Source organism: Poecilia mexicana, unplaced genomic scaffold (genome assembly GCF_051168715.1).
Source record: "Poecilia mexicana isolate PSO_F unplaced genomic scaffold, ASM5116871v1 scaffold_19, whole genome shotgun sequence".
NCBI classification, from domain to species: domain Eukaryota; kingdom Metazoa; phylum Chordata; class Actinopteri; order Cyprinodontiformes; family Poeciliidae; genus Poecilia; species Poecilia mexicana.
Window position 1 is genome coordinate 8,426,700 of NW_028263388.1, and position 24,019 is coordinate 8,450,718.

At 39.6% G+C, this 24,019-nt stretch overlaps 1 protein-coding gene across 1 annotated transcript in view; it reads right to left on the bottom strand.

The window, feature by feature from the left end:
* gas7b (growth arrest-specific 7b) overlaps positions 1 to 24,019 on the bottom strand; it is a 56,676-nt gene that overhangs the window by 20,707 nt on the left and 11,950 nt on the right. The window contains exons 2-5 of the mRNA XM_014998756.2: positions 14,364 to 14,481; positions 6,168 to 6,245; positions 5,203 to 5,291; positions 3,297 to 3,350 (exon numbers count right to left, since the gene is read on the bottom strand). Of these exons, the coding sequence (XP_014854242.2) occupies positions 3,297 to 3,350; positions 5,203 to 5,291; positions 6,168 to 6,245; positions 14,364 to 14,481 (339 nt within the window). The remainder of the gene's footprint in view (positions 1 to 3,296; positions 3,351 to 5,202; positions 5,292 to 6,167; positions 6,246 to 14,363; positions 14,482 to 24,019) is intronic.

Here is a 24,019-nt window from a genome sequence, read left to right on the forward strand (position 1 = left end):
AAAAAGCCTCTTTTCCAAGTTTACTTTGGAATATGTGTTATAATTTCTCAGAGGGAAACACCTCCTCAGTAGAGGTAACGGGCTAAAGGGGCTTTAAACAAAACCCCAGCTTCCTTTTGTAAAGATCTCCAATGACAGAAGGAGATGGGATACATTTGTTTGACACATATTCCTTGATAGACGAAGAGTGAGAGTCATTGATATGAATTATGCCCAAATTTCTAACACCCATTTCCGTTGTGACAATTAAACTACAAACGTAAATGCACCTTATTGATATTTTATACAACAGAAAATAAAAAGTACTGCATAATCTTAAATTTAGATATATTTTTAGTTTATTTTTCTAAACTAAATCTGAAAGGTGTGGGGTGCCCCGGTGCCAAGACAATTTATTCGGTGTATGTGAACTTCCGGTTTCAAATGTAACTAATTTATAAATCTCGGTTTGACGAATTCAGGTTGTTTTTTTAACACCTAAACGTGTTCATATTGGGTTGAAGAATAAACTTTTCAAAATTCTCACTCCTTATCCACCTGTGTAATCTTTACATACATATAATAATTACACCTACCAATATAGTATTAATATACTATATATATATTACTATTGATATATATTCAACTTAAATAGTTAAACTATTTAAGTTTAGCTACAGTGGATGAACAATTCTTTCAATTTCACCAAGAAACAAAACAAGCATCGATACAAAAACCACAAACAGTAATTGTCTAATAATATTATATGTTACATCCAGCAATAATCATTTGTCTATATGATCATTTGAACAGTTTATGCTCAATATTCAAATGATTCCTTACTCTGACTCAACTTACTGATACACAAAGTAAGTGGAGACGATACTCAACAAAATACCAGCGTCTTGCAGAATTAGCCAAAACAGATTTATAATTACAGCAGGTCAACAGACTCATTCTTCATTTCTTGTAAACAACAATAAGATACAGCCAAAGTCACAAAGCTGCTGCTATCGTTTGCACTTCGTGAGATGTGTTATGCTGATTGCGCCTCTCAGATATATTTAGAACTTAAAGTCTTACAATGAACATGCTCTAAAGCCGATGTGAAGAACTGTAATTACCACTTCATGATTAAACTGCTAAATAAGCATCCACTGTGAAAAGTGTGATTGTCAGTCATTTTCCACAGTCACGTGTTGCTAGAGTGGGGCCTTGGTTATTAACAGGACAATTGGCAGTGATTTTCCAACTGCATGCTTGTTTAAAATGCCCGTCCCCTCCGTCTTAGGTCTGCAGTGGCTGCATGTTCCAGTTGTCCACATGGGAAAGTTTCAGAAAGCCACCACCAGTTTCTCACCAGACGCTTCACTGAACCAGCTGTGTGTGCATCTACAGCTGTGCAGCTACTTTTTTTTGTTTGTTTGTTTTGTGCATTTGCAATTAGCACAAACAGAAGTGGCCTAAGATGTTTTATGGCTCATGAAAATACAATACAGTGAGACTTTCATCCTTTTGGTCTTGCTGGAAAGAGCTTTCCTTTGCACCTACCTCACATGTGAAAAACAAACTAGACGTGGGTGAAGCACAGCTTCAGCCAAGACTGCTGTGTGTACGTTACAGGAGCTGGTGCTAATTCGCTAACACAGGAGATCAAAATGAAAAAGACAACATTCCACATAGAAAATGCACGTGTTGTGGCAGCAGAGTGACTCCCATCACTCCGAACAGAACTCCCAAGGAGTTCCTTTAAAATAGCTAAATGAACCTTGTTGCTGAAATCCCAAACTAATTTGGTAATGTTAGTAATTTTTATCAGCCCACATGCCCAGACAGAATTTGGCAGGGGGAATCAGACATCTCGAACGGACTAAAACGTTGTCAGCTGTTAAGCGGTATGTGCGAACTGACTGCTGCCAAGGGTCATGCGATGACTGTGAGATTCACACAGCTGGGCCGTTTCAGCATACCACATGTTGATGTTTAAAGATTCCAAACAGAGTCGGAAGGCTGACAGCTCAAGTGTGAAAAAAAAATGTGAAGTGCTCAAAATGTTCTGTTAAAACAACAAACTGTTGCTTAGACAAAGCAAATGTGCCACCATGAAACAAGGCTTTACAAGGCAACGGTGGACGTGAACGTTTAAACTCAAGGTGCATTCACACCAGCCCCGTTTACTCCACTTGAACCAAACTCTAGTTTGTTTGCCTAGAAAGCCTAGTTGTTTGAGGTGTGAATACGCATTTGAAGTCTGATGTGGATCAAGAAAGCCTAAAAACCTAAGTCTCAGTTCAGTTAAAGTAAACTCTGGTGCGGTTCGAATGGTGAATGCCAAGCAGACCGGAGATCGCTCCGAAAGCAGGAAGCGAACTATAGGGCATTCTGGGTTCTGGGTTCATACCAAACTCTTTCCGAAGAGAAGAAGAAAAAATCTACAAATGCTAAAATCTTACACTACTCCATTTTTGTTTGTATTTTATGGAAACAGAAGTTGCACTCATGTCTTCTTCAGTAGTTCTTGGTGCATCATCGCCACAGGCTACAGGAGGAACAAGTTTTGGTTCGTTTGAGACAATGCGGTGTGAAAGTGAACTGCACCAGATGAAAATGTAACAAATGTTGCACTTTTCATCTCCACTCGAACGGCCTCTACCATACTACAAGCTGTGAAAACACCTTTACACTAATTTTGTCAAAACTATTGGGTCACCCTTTCAAATTATTGAATTTGGGTAATCCAATCACTTTCATTGCCACATATGTAATAAATAAAGCACCTAGATTCTTCTACAACCATCTCATGGGTCGTTCTCAGGAGATCAGTGAACTCCAGCGTGGAACTTTGATAGGATGCCACCTGCAGAGCAAGTCCTGTTCACTACTAAATAATCTACAGTCAACTGTTAGAGAGATAAATGCAAGGTGGAACTCAGGTAAGACGTGTAACATCATGGAGGATGCTGAGATTCATTGTTTGCAAATATTACCAACTTTCTGCAGTCAATAGCTACAGACTTCCAACTTCATGTAGCCTTGAAATTAACCGAAAAACAGCTTCATTGAATCGGTTACCATGACCAGGTAGCTGTACATAAGCCTTACATCGCCAAAGTGTTCGATGCAGACATGTTTGTCTGACTGATTAACTATCCCACTTTGTCTGGCAAACCAATAGATGAGTTTGGGTTTGGGAGTTTTCAGGAAAAAAACTCAGTCCATTGTGCCAAGTGTAAAGTTTGGTACAAAGGGAATAAAGGTGCAGAGCTGCTTTTCAGGAGTTGCTCAGTTAGCCATTTTTTCCAACCATCAAAACTCACCGTAACTGTTGTCTCCTTGTTCTGTTTCCTGGTCGGTGATGTTGATCCCGGGCTCTGCAAAGAGAAGAGGAACACTCCGTCAAAGCTCCGGTCCTCTGCGTCAGACATGACCGCGCGACACCAACACTCTGTCACTCCCAACAAACATGCAATGTGATCAAAGTTGTTTTCTATGCGGTGGCCGAATGAGTCCGACTAGTGCATTCTGTTCTTGTGCTGCCGATGTTTGTGTGTGTGTGGAGATAGTTCTGCAGAGCAAAGCAAAGAATGATTGCTCTCTCTCGCTCTCTTTTGTGCGGGAGTATGCATATCTGTGTGTGTGTGTGTGGGGGTGTGTGTGTGTGTGTGTGTGTGTGTGTGTGTGTGTGTGTGTGTGTGTGTGTGTGTGTGTGTGTGTCTGTCATTTCAATCACTTCGGTAGAGAACTGAAATAAAGTATCTAGGTGCGAGTTCAAATGCAACAGAGATGTATCTTTATAAGGGCATATTTCAATACTTAGTCTGTAATACCAGAAAAAGCTGTCCGACATAAACCACTGATTCACCAACATGGTGTACTGTGGTAAATGGGTGCTGCTGAAATCAATTATGGATATTGAAGCAATAAAAAGGTGGACTTTGAGGTTCTTCTCAAACCAGCTGATACAGCTTTCAGTTGGTAAAAGATAGAGAAACTTGAGGGACAGACCCATCACTGGTGGCGAGTCAGTGACTTCATTAGAAAACACCATGGTGAAAGACCCTGGGGATCCAAAAAGAACATTAAGGGCTTTCCTCAAGGAGTCCCATGGCAGCTGAATCTTTAATTTCAGGAGAACCAGTTGAGTTTGTGTCTGTGGAACATTGGAGGATACAAGGACCTTTAAGGATGCCTGGTTTGTTGACTTGGAAAGGAGTCGAGAGCATGTCTTTTGTAGAGTCTTGCAGGATACTTTGGGAGTAGCATTTGGTTTACATTGGCCATAATAAGCCAGACTTGTTCAAACTAAATCAAATTTAGGTTTATCATTTGGTCCAAATTCTGTTAATGAACAGAATTTCCAGGCAAAGACACTGAGCAGAAACTCTCAGACTTCTGATCTTTGCTTTTTTTAAAATGATAAGGTCCTGCTGGCCTTCCTGACTTTTATTTGTAACAATCAGTGGATTCTCCTGGTTGAGGATTAGCACCTCCAAATCTAAAGGCGTAGTTTTAAGTTAGAAAAAGGTGGATTACTGCCTCTGCTTTCGGATTAGGTTACTGCCTCATGTGGAGGAGGTTAAGTTTGTTTTGGTAGTACTGAGTGAGAGCCTAACATCGCAAAGCTACCAGCAGGTCTACTTTGAAACTAACAGCTACAGGCATGAGCGTTGTGGAGTGACGCTGCAGCTTTTCCAAATATTACAGGAGTCGCTTTTGGTCGGGACGCTCTCTAGATGGGTTACTAAGAACGTGTCTTAAACATCTCCTTGAGAGGCAGACCCAGGACTCACTGGAGAGATCTTTTTAGATCTGCTCCCTATAATTGAATGTATGACTATAAAGTAAGAGGAGTATGGAGACATTGACTGTGGGCGGATGGTGTGTAATATCTCCATGACTACTAGGCTAATTATGATCAAGGGAAAAGATACTGTAGGAGGGTTTAATCAGCTTCTACGGTCATCAGCTTATTTAATGAGGGGAAAGAGAGAGGCGGTTTAATCCTGACCAAAAAGAAAATCAAAGATTTAACAAGAGTGGACTTACAGAAAAGATTCCTGGACATAGTGGGTTTTAATCGCTGAGATGATACAGATTTCAAGGAAGTAGCTTAAAATGATTCAAATCTGTCTTGAATTGTTACCAAATTGAAAAAAAAATCAAACAAAACAAAGAAAACAAAGAAATGCCAAACACAAAATAACAAAAGCGATGAGGGTTTACCTGGGGCTCAGTGCTGCTCTTCCTAACCAGGCTGTTGTGTGAATGGTCACCGTGATGCATGGGGCTGCTGCCCGAGTGGAAACCATTCACTGCACGAATAAATGAGACAGAAAAACGTTTTCCACACTGGTTTTAGTTATCAAGGTGCAATCCTAAAGATAATGACTGTGAAACTCCAACTCTCACAGTCAGAATTAATTCTGACTTGTTGTTTGTGATGTTTCAACGCAGAGTTAAGCTGAAGCCACAGAAACCTGCTATATAAACAATTATGGACAAGCAAAACATTTACAAGCTACTACAATGTAGCTGTTTAGCTAGAAGCTAACATAGCCTTAACCAAACAACCCATAAGAATATTAGCTACTTTTCCAGAAGCAAATGCATTAAGCTAAAAGTGTGCTGAAACAGTATGAAGTCATTTCTGCCTACATCCCCCAGAATGCTGTGCAGTTCTGGATCGGAGTGGTAAAATATTCTATCAGATGTGTTAATATCGATTGCAGTATATCAGTATATGTTATTGATTTATTGTCCCACTTCCTCATGGGGTCAAATTCGATCTTTCACTCATCACGCTGTCCTTCTCTAAGCATTACTCCCGAAAGTAAATCTTCGAAACTTTACCGTTCAGACTGCGGTGCTCTGGCTATTTCTTCCTAACAAGGGAGCTGAATGAGTGAATGAAGTTTGTTTCCGTATGTGGAAACATCCAGAGAACCTTCCTGCCTCTTTCTGCCCGTTCGCCTTTAGGAGCAGGGCCAAAGCGGGAGACAGAGGACTCCTCAGTTCCTCAGTTTGCGGCTGCAGATAAAGTTAGTCACAGGAAGCGTCTGTGTGTGGCGAGCATGAGCCGGGGCTTTGTGCCACCGTGGAATCTTAGGAGAATTCCCAGCCCCGGGGCACTGACACTTGAGGAAGTTGAAGTGAAAGAAACGGAGTAGAAGAGAGCGCAGTTAAAGCACCTGCTGGCAGAGAGTTCTTGTGTCGGATGGAGCTCTTGGGGGTCCCGGGGACGCTGGACGGCCTCTCCCATGTGGTCTCTGAAGGAAGGAGGTGGGGAGGGGGAAGAGAGTATAGGAAGCATTAGGAAACAGTTGCAACTATTAGTGGGAAGGAATAAGAAGAAGTGATTCCATCTACAGATGCAAACTTGGCATTTCTTGCAGATGGTAATAAAAAAAAAAAACACACTCAGACTTTTCTAACTTCGATTTCTAAATTCAATTCAATTCACTTCAAACATCCTTTAGTAATCCCAGAGGAAAATTAACTCTTCTAATTTGTATTATCCAAGTTTCTTCAGAGATGGTATGAGCTGGAAGGAGCTCCTGTAGCAGTCAGTATTACAGTGTATTTCAAGAAGCCTCTGACTGAAGACGCTCTTGTTGTTGTTCATCCTCTCATTAAGAGGATGTTTAGAGTTTCATGTTCATCATAAAATTACAAAAAAAAACAAAACTTCAGTTTACTGTTTCACTGTCGTTTATGTGACAGACGAACACAATAAGTGTAACATTTTAGGGTGTTTTCACACCCGATAATGTGATAGACTCGGTCCGAGTGGGGAAAGCTGGTGCATTTCGCTTTCACACTGCGAAGTGTCAAACAATCCAAACTCTTTGAGAAACAAGTTCACCCCCTCGCCTGTGGTGGCGCTGCACCTAGAACCACTGAAGGAAACAACATGAAAACCTCTGAAGAAGACTTCAGCGCAACGTCCTTCTTTACGAAACGTAAACAAAATAAAACTTTGTCAAATTTTATTGTAGAATTTCTTTTTTGTCTTCACCATTTCTACTACTAGTGCTCGACTCACGGTTATATTTACCCAGAATGCCCTGCGCTTTGATCCACCTCCAGCTGTTGGAAGAGTCTCCAGTCTGCTTGGCGTTCACATATTCATTCAAACCACAGCAAAGTTCACTTCAACCGAACCGAGGTTTGAAGGCGGCGCTTCAGAGTTTGATTACGCATTTCTCTCCAAATGAACTCTAGTCGACTACAAGTTGTTTTCCTGACTTTATTTTTGTGTTTCTACAGTGTAAAGCACTTTGAACTGCCATGCTGTTGAAATGTGCTATACAAATAAACTTGACTGATCAATTGAATAAAGCGGAATAAACAAGGCTGGTGTGAATGTTTCTTAAAATCCACATTCGTTTGGTATCAGATACATTCATTTTCCTGTTTATTCTGACTGGCTCCATTGGCCCCACTAAGAGAAAAGCCTGATGTATAATATATATCACCATGCATGTTTATGGTGATATACAGAATTTTTTTTTTTGTATTTGGCCACACACGCCATGTTGAATATAAGCCAAAATGTTTTGTTTTATTTGCATCGGACCAGAACAGCCGTCTCCAACATGTCTGCTGTGTGTCAAACATGTTCTCTTCTAGCAAGTCCTCTGCTTCTCTGACCAACTCTCTTAATAAACCACCTGTCAACTTAGGTTTACAGCCACGTAAACCGGAATGGTGCCAGTAGAGATATTCATAACCTAACCTATAACTTAAGTCTGCTTCAGAAATCCAAGCATGACATTTTTAGATTTGGATTTGTGGGGAAAATGTTTATTTTTTTCCCTCCTCTGCTTCACAGTTTTGAGCAACTCTTGTGTTCACGTGACACATGGAATGTGAGTGGCTTTAAAAAGAAAGCGAAAAAGACAAAGTACGAATGTGATGAGAGCTCTATAGCTGCTCTCATCAGATATACAGATGAGAGCAGATATACAAATTGATGATAAATAAAGGCAGAAGAACGAGATAAGTTACTGGATGACCTTTGCAGAAATGGAAACCCTAAATAGCTCCAAGTCTTAAATAAACAGACTAGATCATAATGAAACTCCTGCTGTTACAGGAAGCTGGACATACGTCGCTTTTAGTGCAAGATCTCATTTCCTTGGCTCTATTTCACCTCCCAATTAATCAACCGAAGCCTGTGAAGCCATTTGTGGGTACTGTAACTCAAATCTGTGCTTTGTGTCAAAGTTCCAGCTGAAAAAGGCTCATAAAAGACAAGAGCTCTCTTTTATTTACTTCTCTCTGGCTATTCTTGCTTTGACTAGGGCTGGGGAAGACATGCGAGGAGCTTTTATTGAATTAGAGCCTTTCGGCTACTCTGCTCTATTTATCCCCGCTTAGCAGAGAAAGGAAGCAGCTGAGCCAAGCCCATCAGCTCAAATGACACAGGCGGAGAGGGTATAACCGGCAGCAGGCTGTGACTTCAGGCGGGATGAGCAGCATTAGGCCGGAGCCTCTCCTCACAGGCCACATGTGTATCAGTTACTCCTCTCTCTTCTCATAAACCCCGATCGATACTGAAGGAAACACCGGATAATACTGCTGAAATATATTGTATCTTATTGGATAAAGGGAATTGCTTTATTAAAATATTTTCCCTGTACACTGGATGGTGGGGCTTCATGAAGAGCCTGTCTGAATGGAAGATTTCATTCTAGAGGCTTTGCATTCAAATTTGTAGGCCTGTCGCAATAAGTAATAAATCAATTAATCGCACGATAAATTAAAACGACATTGATCATTTCCATTTGTGTGATTTGAAAGATTTTCTCTTTCCTCTCTCTTGCTATTAAAAATGATTTGGATGACGAGACGGACTCTCTGCTCGCTTACGAAACGTTCTCTGCTTGCTGCTGGAAAAAAAAGGCACCGTCGCCTGGCAACCTCTCAGCCAATAGAATGAAAAGTGTTGTACTGGGTGCGCTTGTTTCCTTCTAGCGGGTGTGCCTGTGTGGCTACTATCAATTGTATCAACCTGCGCCACCCACTGGATGCAGGGAGAAGCAACGGCCTCAGCGTTTTTGTTCCAGAAGCAAGCAGAATGTTTTGTAGTGCGAGCAGAGACTATGTCTGAGCGGGAGGAGAAGTTTTGAGTACAAGCATTACAAGTTCTGAGAGGAATGACATGAAGTCCTGCTTTCAAAATAAAAATGTAAGCAAACATATTAAAAATTTTGAGAACTAAAGACATGAAATCCTGCTTTCAGACTGAAAACGTGTGCTTTTGGATTATGGCAGAAAAAGTCCCCCACACTTTTATGGAGAAATTACTGAAAAAAAAAATGTATGAATAAAGGAAATCTAAACCAGAATATGCCTATTATATGTGACTTAAATTATATGAATTCATAATAAAGATAATAAAATTTGAATTTTGAATTCGCCTTTTACTCTTTAGAGGCACGGATTTATTTTCTAAGTCCAAAATTTCCTCATTTTGCAAACATGATTTTTTTACACCGAACGGCCGACTGAAGAAGACTCGATCTCCACTCACCTACCGCATCGACTTATTGTCCGCGGCACAGCCTGAGTAACGGGAGGCATCCCTTATTTAGGATTCAAGAAGCAGGGGAAAAAAATGACCCAGTTAGCTCTATCTGAGCTATATTTTATTCATAACCATATGACAGAGGTCTCTGATGCTGCCTCCTGTTGCTCGTAGTGACAGAAACCCATCTACTGTGGCAAGGAAACAGGAAAAAGACTCAAATTTACACTTTGGATGTTTAAGATAAATACACCTCAGCACCTTTCCTGATCAGTTTGTCAAATACACCATGAAAGATTGTCCAAGTTTTTGAATAAACATGAAATTGGATGGATTTGGCAAGGTGTGCACACACCGCACTCTCACCCAAACACCATCACAATCAGACTGGGACAAGCGGAGACTGTGAGCAAACCGCAGCACCCCGCAACACAGGAAGGAAAAAGTCAAAGAAAGAAAGAAAGACAAAGACACGCAACCCTCACCCACCCATGCTGCTTTGTTACCATGGCACTGTCATAACACAACACACTAATAAAACTGAACTTTAGAGTAACAATGGCAAAGACAGGTAAAAATAAAAAAAAATGATTACAGTTGCTATAAATAACTGTTTGAGGGAAAAGGTTATCAGGGTTTGCTAAAATAAGCGTTCTGAATGTACTTGAGCTTGGCTCACCATCTTGCAATGGCAACAGAAGGAGAGAGAAAAAGCTTCACTCCATCTTTCTGACAGAACCTCGGAGCCACCTAACCATATCCTCAAATACGAGGAGGAAGACGAGGAGGGAGTCCCCCTCGCTCTCGTGCCTGGGTGGAGCGCCGAGCCAATTTTAAACCTCCTCTCTCATCTTTCAAGGCCGCAACCCCGACCACTGTCACCACAAAGAGAAACGTACAAGATGTGAACATCCCAGACGGGGAAATGGTTACGGTCTTTAAAGAGCTCTTTGCCATAATCCCAGCTAAAGAGGGTGGACAGGTGCAATGAGATGCTGCGTAAACAAGCCACGCTGGTCCCTTTTTCATTGCTCCTGAGAGACAAGGACTCAGTCGGAAAAGAGACCAATGCACTTCCTCTACATTTCTAAATTCAAATTAAACAGAAACGGACTGACTGGGAAAGTGTTGACGTGAAAATTGGCGACTTTAGGACACCGAGTATGAAGCACTTAAAAGTGAGTCAGACACAGCGTCCTGCAAAAGCACTTTGCCTTTTCCTGAAACCTCGTCGCAAACTGTTTAGTCCATGATCAAAAAAATGCACTAAAACTGCTCCTTCTGTTATTTCTAACCAGTAAAATAAAGGATGACGCCTTCGCAGAACAGCTTTAAAGAATTAGCAGTTTTGTGCAGGACACTTCCTTCCTGCAGACTTTGAAACAGAGTTGATCCAAGTTAAGGCCACACGCCAAAGAAGAAAACACTGAAATGAGCAATTACCACACCAATTTCAAAACATTGTTCTTTGGTAACCTTCAAAACAAAAATCGGATTCATTTAGATTTAGGTTCTGTTAAATGAACTGAATGTGTGAAGACCTTTCAAAGTAGTTGAGCCACATCCCACTCTCAAGCATTCATTCAAACATTCAGAATATTAATGAACAAACAGCATCATGAAGACCAACAAACACAGGACACAGGTTGGGATTTTTATTAGTTGTACACTCTACAAATCTGTCCTTTGTGGGTGATTAGTACGAAAAACGCCATAAAAAGTTCAATTTCATGTTCACCACATGAACCATAAAGGAGACAGGAACTGTGTTATGTGGAAGAAGTTGCTCTATTCAGATCAGATCTACTTCAAACATAGTGGCAGCCAAATCATAACGTGACGGCAAATCTAGGAGCTTTGACACGGAGGGGCGGTAACGGAGTGGCAAGAGGTCTTGGTGGGGTGAAGTATCCTCAGTGAAGGATGGGAAAGTATGTGGAAATAATCCACAAATCACAAAATTTGGAAGAAAACAAAGACAATCATTGTCATTTAGTTAATTTGTTATTGTATCATTTATTTGCATAATTTTGGTCTTTAAATAACCAGAATTTGCACTTAAATTTCTGCTTTTGTTAGTCTGATGACATAATTTCTAAATATCACATCAGGTGTTATGACTGTACAGTTACTCAGTACTTGAGTGGTCTCTTTCTAACATTTAAAGGAATTTATTGGATAGCTACTATTTAATTTTACTTGAGTAAAAAAATATGTTGAAGTATTGCTACTTTTACCTAAGAAAATGTAGGGGTGAATTAATATTTAATTTGAAGGCTATACGAGGCTTCTGGACATAAGTATGTTTTTAAGGAAGTGAAATTTGAGGGGGCAGTTGCCCCCTTCTTCCCTCCCTGTAGCGCCGCTCCTGGCAGTAATGCTTGTTATCAGCAGGGATGGAAAATATGGTTGATAGGAAGATGGATGGAGGTTTTGGCAAAACCCAAAGAAAACCTTTTATAGGTTCTAAAAGACCAAAGACAGATGCTCACTTTTCAGCAGGCCAGTGACCCCAAACATAAATTCAGATCTACCGCAGAACGGTTCAGATCAAAGCATATTTAGTCACTGACAACTTTCTGTCTGATCTGACCACGATTGGGGGGGAAAAAAAAATATTTGCAATAATTCACTTTCTAGAGAAAGAAAGATGGTAGATTTCTATCAAGGGTTTTCCCACAACGAAACGTGGCATTTCATTAGCAAAAGAATCGCTGAAAGTAAGATATTCTTAGCTTCCTCCTCTGCAGTCATGCACTACTTGGTGACAGTCAATCAGATAAAATCCCAATATAGCACATTGAAGTTTGTGGTTGTTGTATGAGAAAAGGTGTAAAAAGGGGAGGAAATATTTTTACAGTCCACTGAAGGGCCATCATTCTACAACTCTCATTTTTAGGAGGTGGCCTGTCATCACCTTGGGACTGGTAACACTGCATTCTCGCTCGTTCTAACAAGAGCTGCCAAGTCAAGAAATGACTGCCATCAGTCAGCTTTTACAACACGGCCACGCAAGGATAGTAAAGGCAGACGATAAAACAGGGAATTCTGCAATGGCGGTGGACTGAGGAGGGAATTAAACCGTCTCCTTGCTAATATGTCTGTGAATGTTGCGTTCAGGGACACAATGACTGCTGATCATGAAGAAAGAAACAAGCAGCAGTACTGGCAGTCTGACAGACAGAGAGCAAAGAACCTAAATGCAAAAAATATATTGCAGGAGTCACAATATAGCAGTCAGAAGATGTTAAAACTCAAAGAAAGGGTGGAGGTGAACTACTTAAATGAATCAGTTTATTTTAATATGACTGAACGTTACAGAGTTCAGAAAAAGCTCTTGTTAAGGACGGACTGGAACAGAAAACATGTTTAAGAACTGTGACTTGAACTGGGGAGGAAATGTTCTAAAGTGATGAGATTTAATTAAAAATATTTGATTTTTGAAATTCTTCCTCTTATTTTTAAACAAATTCAGAATAAAACACAATATACCTTGAAAACGATGTGCTTTAAGAGCCGAAACACAGAATGCCATCCCACTATTACTGATTTTGCTTGGGTTAGAAAAGTATGCGCTCGTTGATTTAATCAGCTGATCCTTGGTATGCAGGTATGATGTGGATAAGATCAAAACCCAGAGTTCTGGTCATAACATTCGCAGCGTTTACACTGTGAGACTGAATTAAAAACCATCCAAAGTCAAAGGAAGTTTGTCACGCGCTCCGTTTCCATTGACCTTAAAACTCCGCAAAAATAAAAATGCTTAATGGGAACACGTCATTTTATTAAAAAAAAACAAAACAAAAAAAAAAAAAAAACTCAGGCGTGTTGTTGAGAAAGATCATCAGCACCGGTGATGGTTTTCTAATCAGTCGCCCTGATCTCGATCAGTAGCAGTGCGCTGAGGCCTTAAGGGAGCGTGACAAAACTCTCGTTGTTCACACCTCGACACCACAGTCACACACACACACAAATCTATAATAGTCTGAGGGGACCTCAAACCACACAACATGCACAGAGCAGCAGAGGCATCTTTAGAAAATAAACTAATCACAGTAGTTGTAGTTTAAAATACTGCAATCCATTCACTGAGGGATTTACAAGGCAAATCTAAAACAAATAAAATTTGAATTTTGTTGACATTTTCTAATTGTGAGGGGAGATGGGGTGAGAGATGTTTCCAGGAAGCTTTGGAGTAGGAATGTGATGTTTTACAATGTAATGTTTCCTTTCTGAGATAATAAAAATTGTGTTGCAAAAAAGTGAATTTTGTAAAAAACAAAGTTCGAAATTTTTTGGCACTCATTTCAGAAAGTGAAGCTCATATGACAAGCAGAGTCTTTACACACATAGCAAAAATATTTCAAGCCTTTGTTTCATATAATTTTGATAAGGGATTATTTGTACTGAAGCTAATGAATTGAGTGACAAAATATGTTGAACATTTTCATGATATTAAGTTTGTTTTAGCTGTAACTGGAGTATTTACCCTGGTGAGAGGCAGTGGGAGGCAATAATTGCCCCATGAAAGCTACCCCGGTGCATCCACTTTGTCCCAAGGCATTTTGAGGTTTGTAGTTTTAGTAATGCATGCAATGTATAGCAACACTACTTATAGTGTCTCCTTCCTAGAATAATGGCTAGGTGTTTTTTTTGCCAAAAGTGATTTTTTTTTTTTTTTTTTTACCTAAATCATTTTTTGGCAGGAAAGAAGTGATTTTGTCAAAGTCAACAAAACAAGTAAAAGAACAATTGAAAGAAAGGCAACAATTTTAGGAAGGTGACGAAATGTGAAAAATACGTTTAAGTGCAACTATGAGGCCAATAAACGCAGTGCAGCATCAGTTTCTCTCACCATTGTTTGCTGTGTTGACATAGTACTTTTTCCCTTGTGGAGACATGTAGCATTTCCAGTGAGGAGGCAGAGGCTCTCTGATGTCCTCGACAGGCAGCTGACTCAGAGACGCTGTCCTCTGTTGACAGAGAGAAGCAATAAATGTTAATAATCAGGAAAAGGGCTCATCAGCAGCATGCTAGCTGGGAGGAAAAACATTTATTTCCCAAGTGTGTTTCATCACTGACATGAACCGCCACAGACAACGACGTGAAAGAAATGAAAGAAACAAACGTCGGTAAGGATCCTGCGCAAAATGTGCAGCCAGTATCTCATTTCCTCAAGTATTTCTAAACTAAAATGACATCATGGTGCAGCGGGCTCTGCCACAAAAAGAACAACAGGCAGGAGGACTGAGACCGGCCGCGGCGCAGTTAGCATATGTGCACACGGTGAGCAGCTGAGCGCAACATGAGAGCGTGTATAGGCAAACTACACACATCTGCTGCTGATTAGCAGGAAAACTATGGGTTGGAACCAAGGAACGCAGCGAGGGGATGCTGTTTGGAGGCCTGAGAGAGTCGGGATAACTTCCAGCTTCTGTCCAGCGCGCAGTGTTCATGTCTGGCGCGACAGGGTTAGTTTTAGGAGGTGCAAGTAAAATGTAAGCAGCCATTTAAATATAGATGGTGCTTCCCAATGTAGCACTTGGAGAAATACTCTTTTTCTCATTACTATGTTCAGACCTACCATGTAGAATGTGTTGCAGGGATAATAAGCAGGTTGGTACCGACCATGTGTCAGTTCTTACACACTTTGGTTATGTTTTGTACTCAGTTGTTGATTTAAAGTCATAATCAAGTCATAGTCTCTTGTGAAATGAACAACAGAATGAAAGCAAAAAGGTTTTATCACCCACAGTGAAGCTAGTCCTGTACCACATGAGTTGAAGTGCCACTGAGCAAGAAAGAAGTCATGACTCCAAAAGCAACATAGTCAAATTTTCTGCATTTTTTTGCTGCTGTTGTTTTTGTAATTTTTGGAGAGATGTCCTTTGCTATATTTTTTCATGGATCCAATATTGTTCAACGTTGATCTATTGTTAACACTACCAACGTTAGCCCAGTTTCTGTTTGGTTGCAAAAAACAAATGATTTTCTAGACTTTTTTTTAAAACTAACATCAGTTTTAGCTACATTACATTGGAAGCAATGGGGGATGCTGGGGTTGTGTTTGGCAGTTTCTACTGAAATGAGCAACCTTTCTCGAGAGAAACCTTCACCAACCAGTTGAAATTATTATTATTTTTTTACAATACAAGAAAAACAGAGGGGTATGAACAAAAGTCTATGTAGCTGTACCATTGTTAGACAAGATGATAAAAAAATGGGACAACATGTCTGAAACTTAATCTCCTATTATCACTGTTAACAGATAAGCTAGGTTTAGCACTGCAAACAGCTAGCCTCTTGACAAAGTTAGAAAAGTAGCCAGCTAGCTAGCTGCTAGTATTAATTTGAGAAATTATAGAACTGAATGTGCCCATAGCCTTGCTCATTGACTCAAATAAAGTCACATTTTCTAAGTTACCTGTGAGAAACGCAACAAAATCCTTTGGAGCCAGATTTCAAGTTGGCAAAGTCCAAGCTTGTCGAGCAGATCCAAAATTAGCATTCAATATGGATGCTTCTAGTGAAAGACGCCTGTATGAACTTTTTAGCACTTCTCGTTTCTTATTAAAACATCGCAACGTTCTGTAAAATATCTATCAAACATGTCCCTTTTTGTGTTTGAATATATACAATGGAGACACCTATATAGATTTCCTTGTAATGCTATTAGTACTTATTGACGAAAAGCTAGGAAATGTCTTGGCTAATTTTGCTAAAAGAGTTATAAGCTGAAATTTGGAATGAGATGTCAAACATCCAAGATTTTACTTTCAAAACAAAGAAAGAAGTACTTTTTTTTGGTGTTCACAAAAAAAACCGATTAGAACTGAATTCAATAAGCAAACCCGTTATCAGGGTAAATTACAGCTTCAGACGACCTCTGCTGTAACATGGGATCATTGAAACAGCACAGCAGCTTAATTTCATTAGATAACACAGCCCTTAGCCGTTGAACACATATCATTACTTCATCATCGTGTTTCTGTTGTAACCAAACACCATTATGTGCCGAGTTCAACCCAATCTGTCCCTGAGAAAGAGCTTTTAGAACCACAGAGACTGAAGCCACAACATGCTGTTGAGGCCAGGATGATACCCAACCCTCTCTGGACCCACAGGATGAGAGAGCAAGAAGATGTGTGGGCTAAGACTGCGTGTAATTACACAGCATCCAACAACATCGCAGCAATGTTTCCTCTTTGATGGTCCCGGGGGCTGATGTTATATTTGTCAGCGGTCTGTTTTGGAAAAGAGGAACTACTCAAACCATCCACTAAAGTCCCTCCGCTGAAAACAATGGCTATGAATGAAACAATGAACAAACAACAAGTCGTTAAAATAAATTTAAAAAAGCTATTTTCACTCAGGGAAGGTCATTGGATGAGATGAATGTGCTCTGGAAAAAAATAAAAGGATGAAACAAGGTTTTTGTAACTTTCAAACCAGTTAAAAGACTTTTATTTGCAACATTTGTAATTCAGACACTTCTAAGAATGCATGCAGAGAATCAGCTGGAGACCAGAATAGGCTGGTAAATCAGGATAATGTGGATATTGAAAATTGATAGACAGAAGAACAATATATATAAGATGCTGAACACTAATGTCAGGGGGGCCCCAAAAAGGACATTGTATGTTGTACCAAAAATACACTTCTGTTCATTAACACAGGAAAAAAGCAGAGACGAAAACGTTGAGGAAGCACTGTTTTTAAAAAGTTGGGTCGTAGTTAATAATTTTCTGAATTATAACATGTTGGGGAATTAAAAAAAACAAACTTGCAAGTTCATTTGAGTGAAAAACAAAATGTTCTTACAGAAAACAATAATAAAAAAAACATGCTTTAGAGGGGAGGGAGCTAGAACTTATTTTCTCCTTGAGAGCTATCAGACACCAGGCTGTTGGAAACTACAAAAACTTGACTTTTTCTGGTCAGTGAACACATCACAGCGACTTTGTACCAGAATGAAATGAAAACGCTCTTCTCTGCGGATGCTGCTGCTGAGTGAAGTGAAGTTAATGAAAGCAAAGAGTCATAAGTTCTCTGGAAAATAAATTTTACATTCTTCTGACATGCTGAGACATGTCTCAGATTAATTTAGGCTGAGAAAGTGTCAGATGTTTTACATCAAAGTCGTGAGATTTCAACACCTGTCTGTTGTGGAACCTGCTGATTTGAAAATGATGACAGATATCTAAACTTCTCAGAGTGAAGATGAACACTCTCTACAGAAGGTAGATAGACGGTGCTGCTTTAGTAATGCTAGTTCTGCTAATCGCTAACATAAAGCTAGTTAAAAATGTCTATTCATTTTGACCGTTTTTAAAAAACAAGACCATTTCTTTCAATGCCATCTCTCTCACATACAGTGTGACGTTGCCTGAGCTCAAAATACAAATACTTAGTGAGCGCCAACAAGAGGAGGGTTAAAAAAATTTTGAATGCTGTTCTTTTATACCTTCATATATTATGTCGAAATAAGGTCAAATTTGACCATAATCGGTGCATCTCTGAATCCAAGATTTTGCTTCAAGTATTTCTTTAAATATTCATTTTACGTCACTTTCAGAAGACACATTGCCAGGATCTAGACTTGTTTTTTTCATATCTTTGTGAAATGAAATGTAAAGCTGACAGGCTGAAGCCTCTCACCCAAAGAAAGCAGGAGGAAGAGCTGACTTGACAAGGAATTCCAGAAAAAGACATGCAGTTATTTATATTTTATGCAATATAGCACATAAAGACGAAATGAAATGTCATGATGATACATTGTTGGTGATACATTCAGCTAATGAGTGGTTTTTGATTCAGAAGGGTAACAGGAAACAGGAAGATTATGTCACTATAAAATGATGATCAAATAAATTCCACTTCTCCAAACCTCCTTTCCAGACATATTCACCAAACAAGTGGTGCATTTATGTGTAATTTAGTATGACAGGGCATTATGTAATAGGATGCTGCATTCACACTGAGGAACCTTCCAGTACTAACTTGGTTTTGTGTGTTTTGTCCTTTTTTTCTGGTGGAATGTAAGAAATACGTTCATTGATTGATTCCCACATTGATTTTGTTTTGTGAGCTCTGGCAACTTTCAGACTGATCTCTGGAGATCCTCCATCACTGGCTCCCGTGACCTCTGAGCTGACCTCTGACATAGTTTATGTGGCCTACAGGCAAGCCTCACAAACTCTTTGCTTCTTAGCCAGTATTTGTTGGACTTTGGTTTTATGAAGTCCTTCCAAACTGTCCAAGAAGAACAAACTTTGCTTCTTGGACAGTTTGGAAGGAGTTCTCATTTTATTCTTTGGACTTTTTAAGAACTCCCTCCAAAGCCCTCACTGGTTCAGGACGTTTTAGGTGTTATGGACTGATCAAGGGATCTGGAGTCTACCCTTTGGGAAAAGGGGTCTGTCATGTCCCGTGGTACTTTGAGTTTGTGTTGAAATTATTTTGGCTTGCAAGGCATTGGGGTTCCATAGGTATCTCATTTCTCCATTTGAAACCCAGTTTTCTGGTCACTTAGGGGTTTTCACACTGGATTATCTGGCAGACTCGGTTTGATTGGGGACTGGAATCGCAGTCTGCTGGTGGTTTTAGCGGTTGTAGGATTTCTCTCTTGTCTATGGAAAAAGATCATGAGCCATTTCTCCAGCTAATGTTGGAGTCTTGTGTTTGTTTTGGTTGTATACATTTACCCAGCGCTACATAGTCCAATTCCCCCAGAAGCAGGAAGGCTTGCATCCGCATATGCATTCGAACCGCACCAGAGTTAGCATCAAAAGAACCAAGACCAGAATTCGTTCTTTTGGCCCATATCAGCATTCGATTGCGCATCCACACCTTCCCAACCAAACTAGACTTTCTAGGCAAACAGACTAAACAGGGCTGGTGTGAATGCAGCCTTAGCGTTTCCCTGATCTTCAGATTCAGTGTTCTCTCTGTTGTCTTTTGATTACCATTCATTCTAGTGTTGTGTTGTGTTCTGTGTGTACTATTCACTGTCCCTCAGTCGTCTATCCCTGCCATTAATTCTATGAATCAACTCACCTTGATGAGAATTACTGTCTATATTTGGATTATGAAGTAACAGAACTCATGACATGGGGCTGACTAAGAGTTTTTACCAGTCCATATTTTTGTAAAGAAATAGGAAGAACTAAACAACGGGGTGGAGAAGAAAATGTTCAGGATCAAGGCAATAAAAGACTCTTGATTGTCTTTCTCTTCTTGGCTATTTCCCAGCTGGCATGTTTCTGGGCACTTGTTTGTCATCAGTGAACTGATACCAAAGTATTTCTTTTTCTCTGAGCTGAGCAGAAGCAGGCGGAGGCAGATGGCAGTGGGCTGCTTGAGTTCAGCATTGCTGGAGAACATAAAGAAAATCTGGGACATGGAGGCAGTTTATAATTACTTCTGCACTGCAACAGCAGCAACAAAAAAAAAAGGAAAAAAAAAAAAAAGAGGAATCCGAAATGAAACCCTCCTCAACATAATCAAAACCTGCGCCTGGCATGAGTGAGAGAATGGGAACACCTTGCGGTGTGAAGTGAGAGGGAACTTGCAGGCGCTTCTTTTCCCTCACATATGCGACGGTAAATAATGCACCGTTCCAGATGGTTCGCATTCCGGACCGCAGACTGCCTTCGGCTGCACATTCGCAGCCCGGCTGAATCGCCGCTGGCACGGAACGCGGCGACTCACGTCGACCGCAACAAACACTGCTGCCGCACCCGCGTTACCGTTCGACGGATGAACTTTTAATTGAACATGCATCAGTCATTACTGCTGTCAACTTAAAGACAGGACATCGTGAAACCTAAGAAGCCTTTTATCTGAGCAAGAAGATTACAAGCTGTTTTAATTAAGTTATTTCCAGACATAACAAATGAGCAGTTATATTCCCTTCATTAGTCAATAGTCATCTACTTTGTTGCTTTTCCTCTGAAGACTTTTTAGGTCACCATGGTAACACATTAAGCTTTACACATTTGGAACAAGGTTCTCTGGTCAATTTTATGACGGAGTATAAGGATCGTTCTAAGGAAAAAAATGAATGAAAAAATAAAATTACCAGAATAAAATCATGAAATTACAAGAATAAAGCCAAATATTACGATAATAAACTCAGATTATTAACAAGCATATTATCGAGAACAGTGCTGTTATGATTACAGTAATATTCTCACAATATTATGAGAATAAAGTCATAATATTTCAAGAAGACATACAAAAATAAAATCATAGTATCTTGAGAATGAGGTCATATTATGAGAATAAAGTTGAAACAATATAAACAAAAATAAAGTCGTAATATTACAAAAATGAAGATTACAGGAATAAAGTTATACGAGAACAAAGTTGAAATAATACAAAAATAAAGTCGTAGCATTATGACTTTATTCTCATATTTATTTCTGTTTTATTCTTGTAATTGTATCACTTTATTTTCTTAGCGTGCTCCTAAAACTCCGTTGACCAAAGTTAATGCTGATGAATTTTTGGTTACAAAATTCGCTCTCTAGAAGTGCAAAGTTGATAAAGACACCCCAAAATTCCTGCAGCTTTTACTTCTACAAAAGAAGTACTAAATACAAATACACACCACATTTTTTTCCTATGTCCAACTGTAAAAATTTCAAAACTCCTGTACAATTTTCCTTCCGCAGCACAATTAGGCGCTACTTTGGATTGATCCGTCAGATAAAAATCCAACACGACACACTGACGTTTGTTTGCAACGTGACAAAGGCTGAAGGGACATGAATACTTCTGCTGTGTGTCAACAGTAATAAAAGGCAGTGAAAGGGATCATTAGTGCCTCGTTTTCTGGACAAGCTTGAAAGCCTTCATTAGAGCGTCTGAAGTCAAAAGGCGAGGAAACGCTTCAGCCTTCCACGTGTCAACCGGTCCAGTCTGACAAAGTCATGATGATGAATTCCTACATGCAGACCCAGACCTTTCTGACTCAGACCACTTTTGTTCTTCTGTTAGTTTCAAAAACATCTCATCCAGATATCCTCCTGTCTGGAGCAAAAAAATACATAATCAATCTGTTGTACTTCTATCTTCTTACCTTTGATGTTTTTTGTATATGCAGTCATGTTCAATAAGTTTGAATACCATTAAACAGCTCAAGAACTCAATGCACTAAGTAACAAACTCATAACAAACTCATGTTTTGAAACCATTTACAATGAGTTTTAAAGTTTTAAACTGGTGAATAAAACAATAAAGATCAGAATGTGATATCGGAGTAATAAATTTTTTTTTTTAATATGTGGGCTTAAGTGTTTTTAATACCTGCTAAAAGATTATCTTCAAATGGTACATTCACTCTCTGACAAATGAGCCCATTTGGATCGCATATTGTAATTTATTGAACTCAACTGGATATTAACGAGACTTGACTGTAAATTATAAACAAAGTCAAAACTGTTTTGATGTTATTTGTTTGCAATATTGCACATTTTTCTTCTACATTAACAGTAAAAAATTAATTTAGGACAGCATTGCTAGAAAAAAATAACTCATGATGATTTTAATATTTTTCTCTCAAACTAAAAGTTGAGAATTTCAGACTTTCTACTAAAAACCAAATGCAGCATTAATAACAGGTGCCGCAAGATGCACCTGCATAAATCTTGAAATAATTTCTACCAGACTCGCATACAGATCTGCAGCTGAAGAGTATCTGTAATATTCACGATGCCTAACAGAAGCGGCCCGATGCATTCCTCATCGTCCTGGGATTGTAAACAGAGGCGGGGACTTTCTTCCCTAAATAACAGACATTTCCCACATGTTAAAAAAAAAAAAGGAAAAAAACATGCAACATCGCTTATTATGGAAAACAAAATATCTCGTGGTCTGTCTGTTTCAGTGACGCTGGCTCTCCGCCTGGAAAACTGAGCGCAATTTGTTAAATTCCCTCAGAATATGGATTCAAGCAGACAGCTGGCTTCGCGCTGAGGCTGGAGGAGGAAGGAGCCGGTGTTGAAGTAAAGCACCCACTTCACCTTTTACCTGGACTCTGACACTCAGCTGCAGCCTACGGGAAGTACTCCGCTTGTTCCCACTTCACAGTCATTAAAGGGAAGTTCAAACCTAACCGGATGAGCTACACTGTAACCCGATTACCAAAGAGTCAAAAAAAGAAGCGTTTGACTCCAGATTGTGTATTTGATGAATCCAGGCGGTGGGGGTTTCATTGGACTGATCGCTGGACGGGCTGAAACGGTGACTCACTGTCGCCATGGACGCCGTCTGAGATCACATGGTTGTTGTAATTCGCCCACTCACTTTCTTGTGTAGGGGCGGCCAGAGTTTCATCAGGATTACTGAACAGGATTTAGGACCCGAGTGACTCAGTGCCTCCTGACTCTTGGCGAAATGAGTGCATCATTCGTGATGGGAACTTGTGAAAAAAGAGGGGTTTTTTTGTTTTCATTTTTCGTAACAGGTGAATGACACAGAGAGACAATGAAAAGTCAGAAATTTAAACACTGCAAAATATGCACCAAAAAATAACCTAAAACAAAACGGTTTAATTGTTTTCTGTACTATCTCATATTGGCACACACAGCCAGCTGAGGCACCAACTACAAAAAGGCTTTTATTATTTGCAAGTGGAGCACAAAACTAAAGCGAGGGTGTCAAAAGTGCAGCGTGAGGAGCAATCGCGGCTCCTGGACTGATTTCGTGGGCTCCTCCAACTACAATTCAGCACAGGCAGTTGATACAAATGGAGACTTAGAGTAAAATTGTGCTCAGAAACTGATAAAAAAAAGAAAAAGCTTTATCTTATGCTGCACATTGGTCCTGGAATAATTTGCAATAAGTCACAAATACTCCAACAAATTGAAATCTGAAACTCTTCTTGGAAAGCTGTTAAACTGAAGAGTGTAAATACTATTCCTAAAATATTTTATGAGGTATTAATATATTTAGCAGTTTTTATTTTGTGTGCATTTGTAGTGGATTGTATGATACTTTAATTGTCTGTACCTATTAATTATTGTTCTGTGTACTGAACAAGCGCTTGCCTCTTAGGCAGGTCGCCCTCGAAAAAGAGACTTCATCTCAAACAAACTACCTGGTAAAATAATGATTAAATAAATAAAAATGAAAAACAATGTAGTCTCTTCTCCATTAATCCCATAGTGAATAAGACCTGAGTTTTTAAATGAAAAGCTACCCAACTCCTGTTCTTATTGTTGCAAAAACAAAAGACTATTTTTCAATCAAGACCAAAAAGATTTGCAAACCGGATGTCTTTCTTTTAATAAGGAAAGGAAAAACATTTTTATGTTTTGGATCAACATTGATTTACACGTAGTGATGGATGCAGCACTACTAAACCTGGTCAAAAGTAGACGAATGGAGGTATAAATAGGGTATAAAAGACTTGAAAATGAGGCAAAGAATCCTAAAGAAACAGCCGGTGATCAGACTGTTCGATCAAAATCGAACAGTCCGAGTCAAGAGTTGAAGGCTGATGTTCGC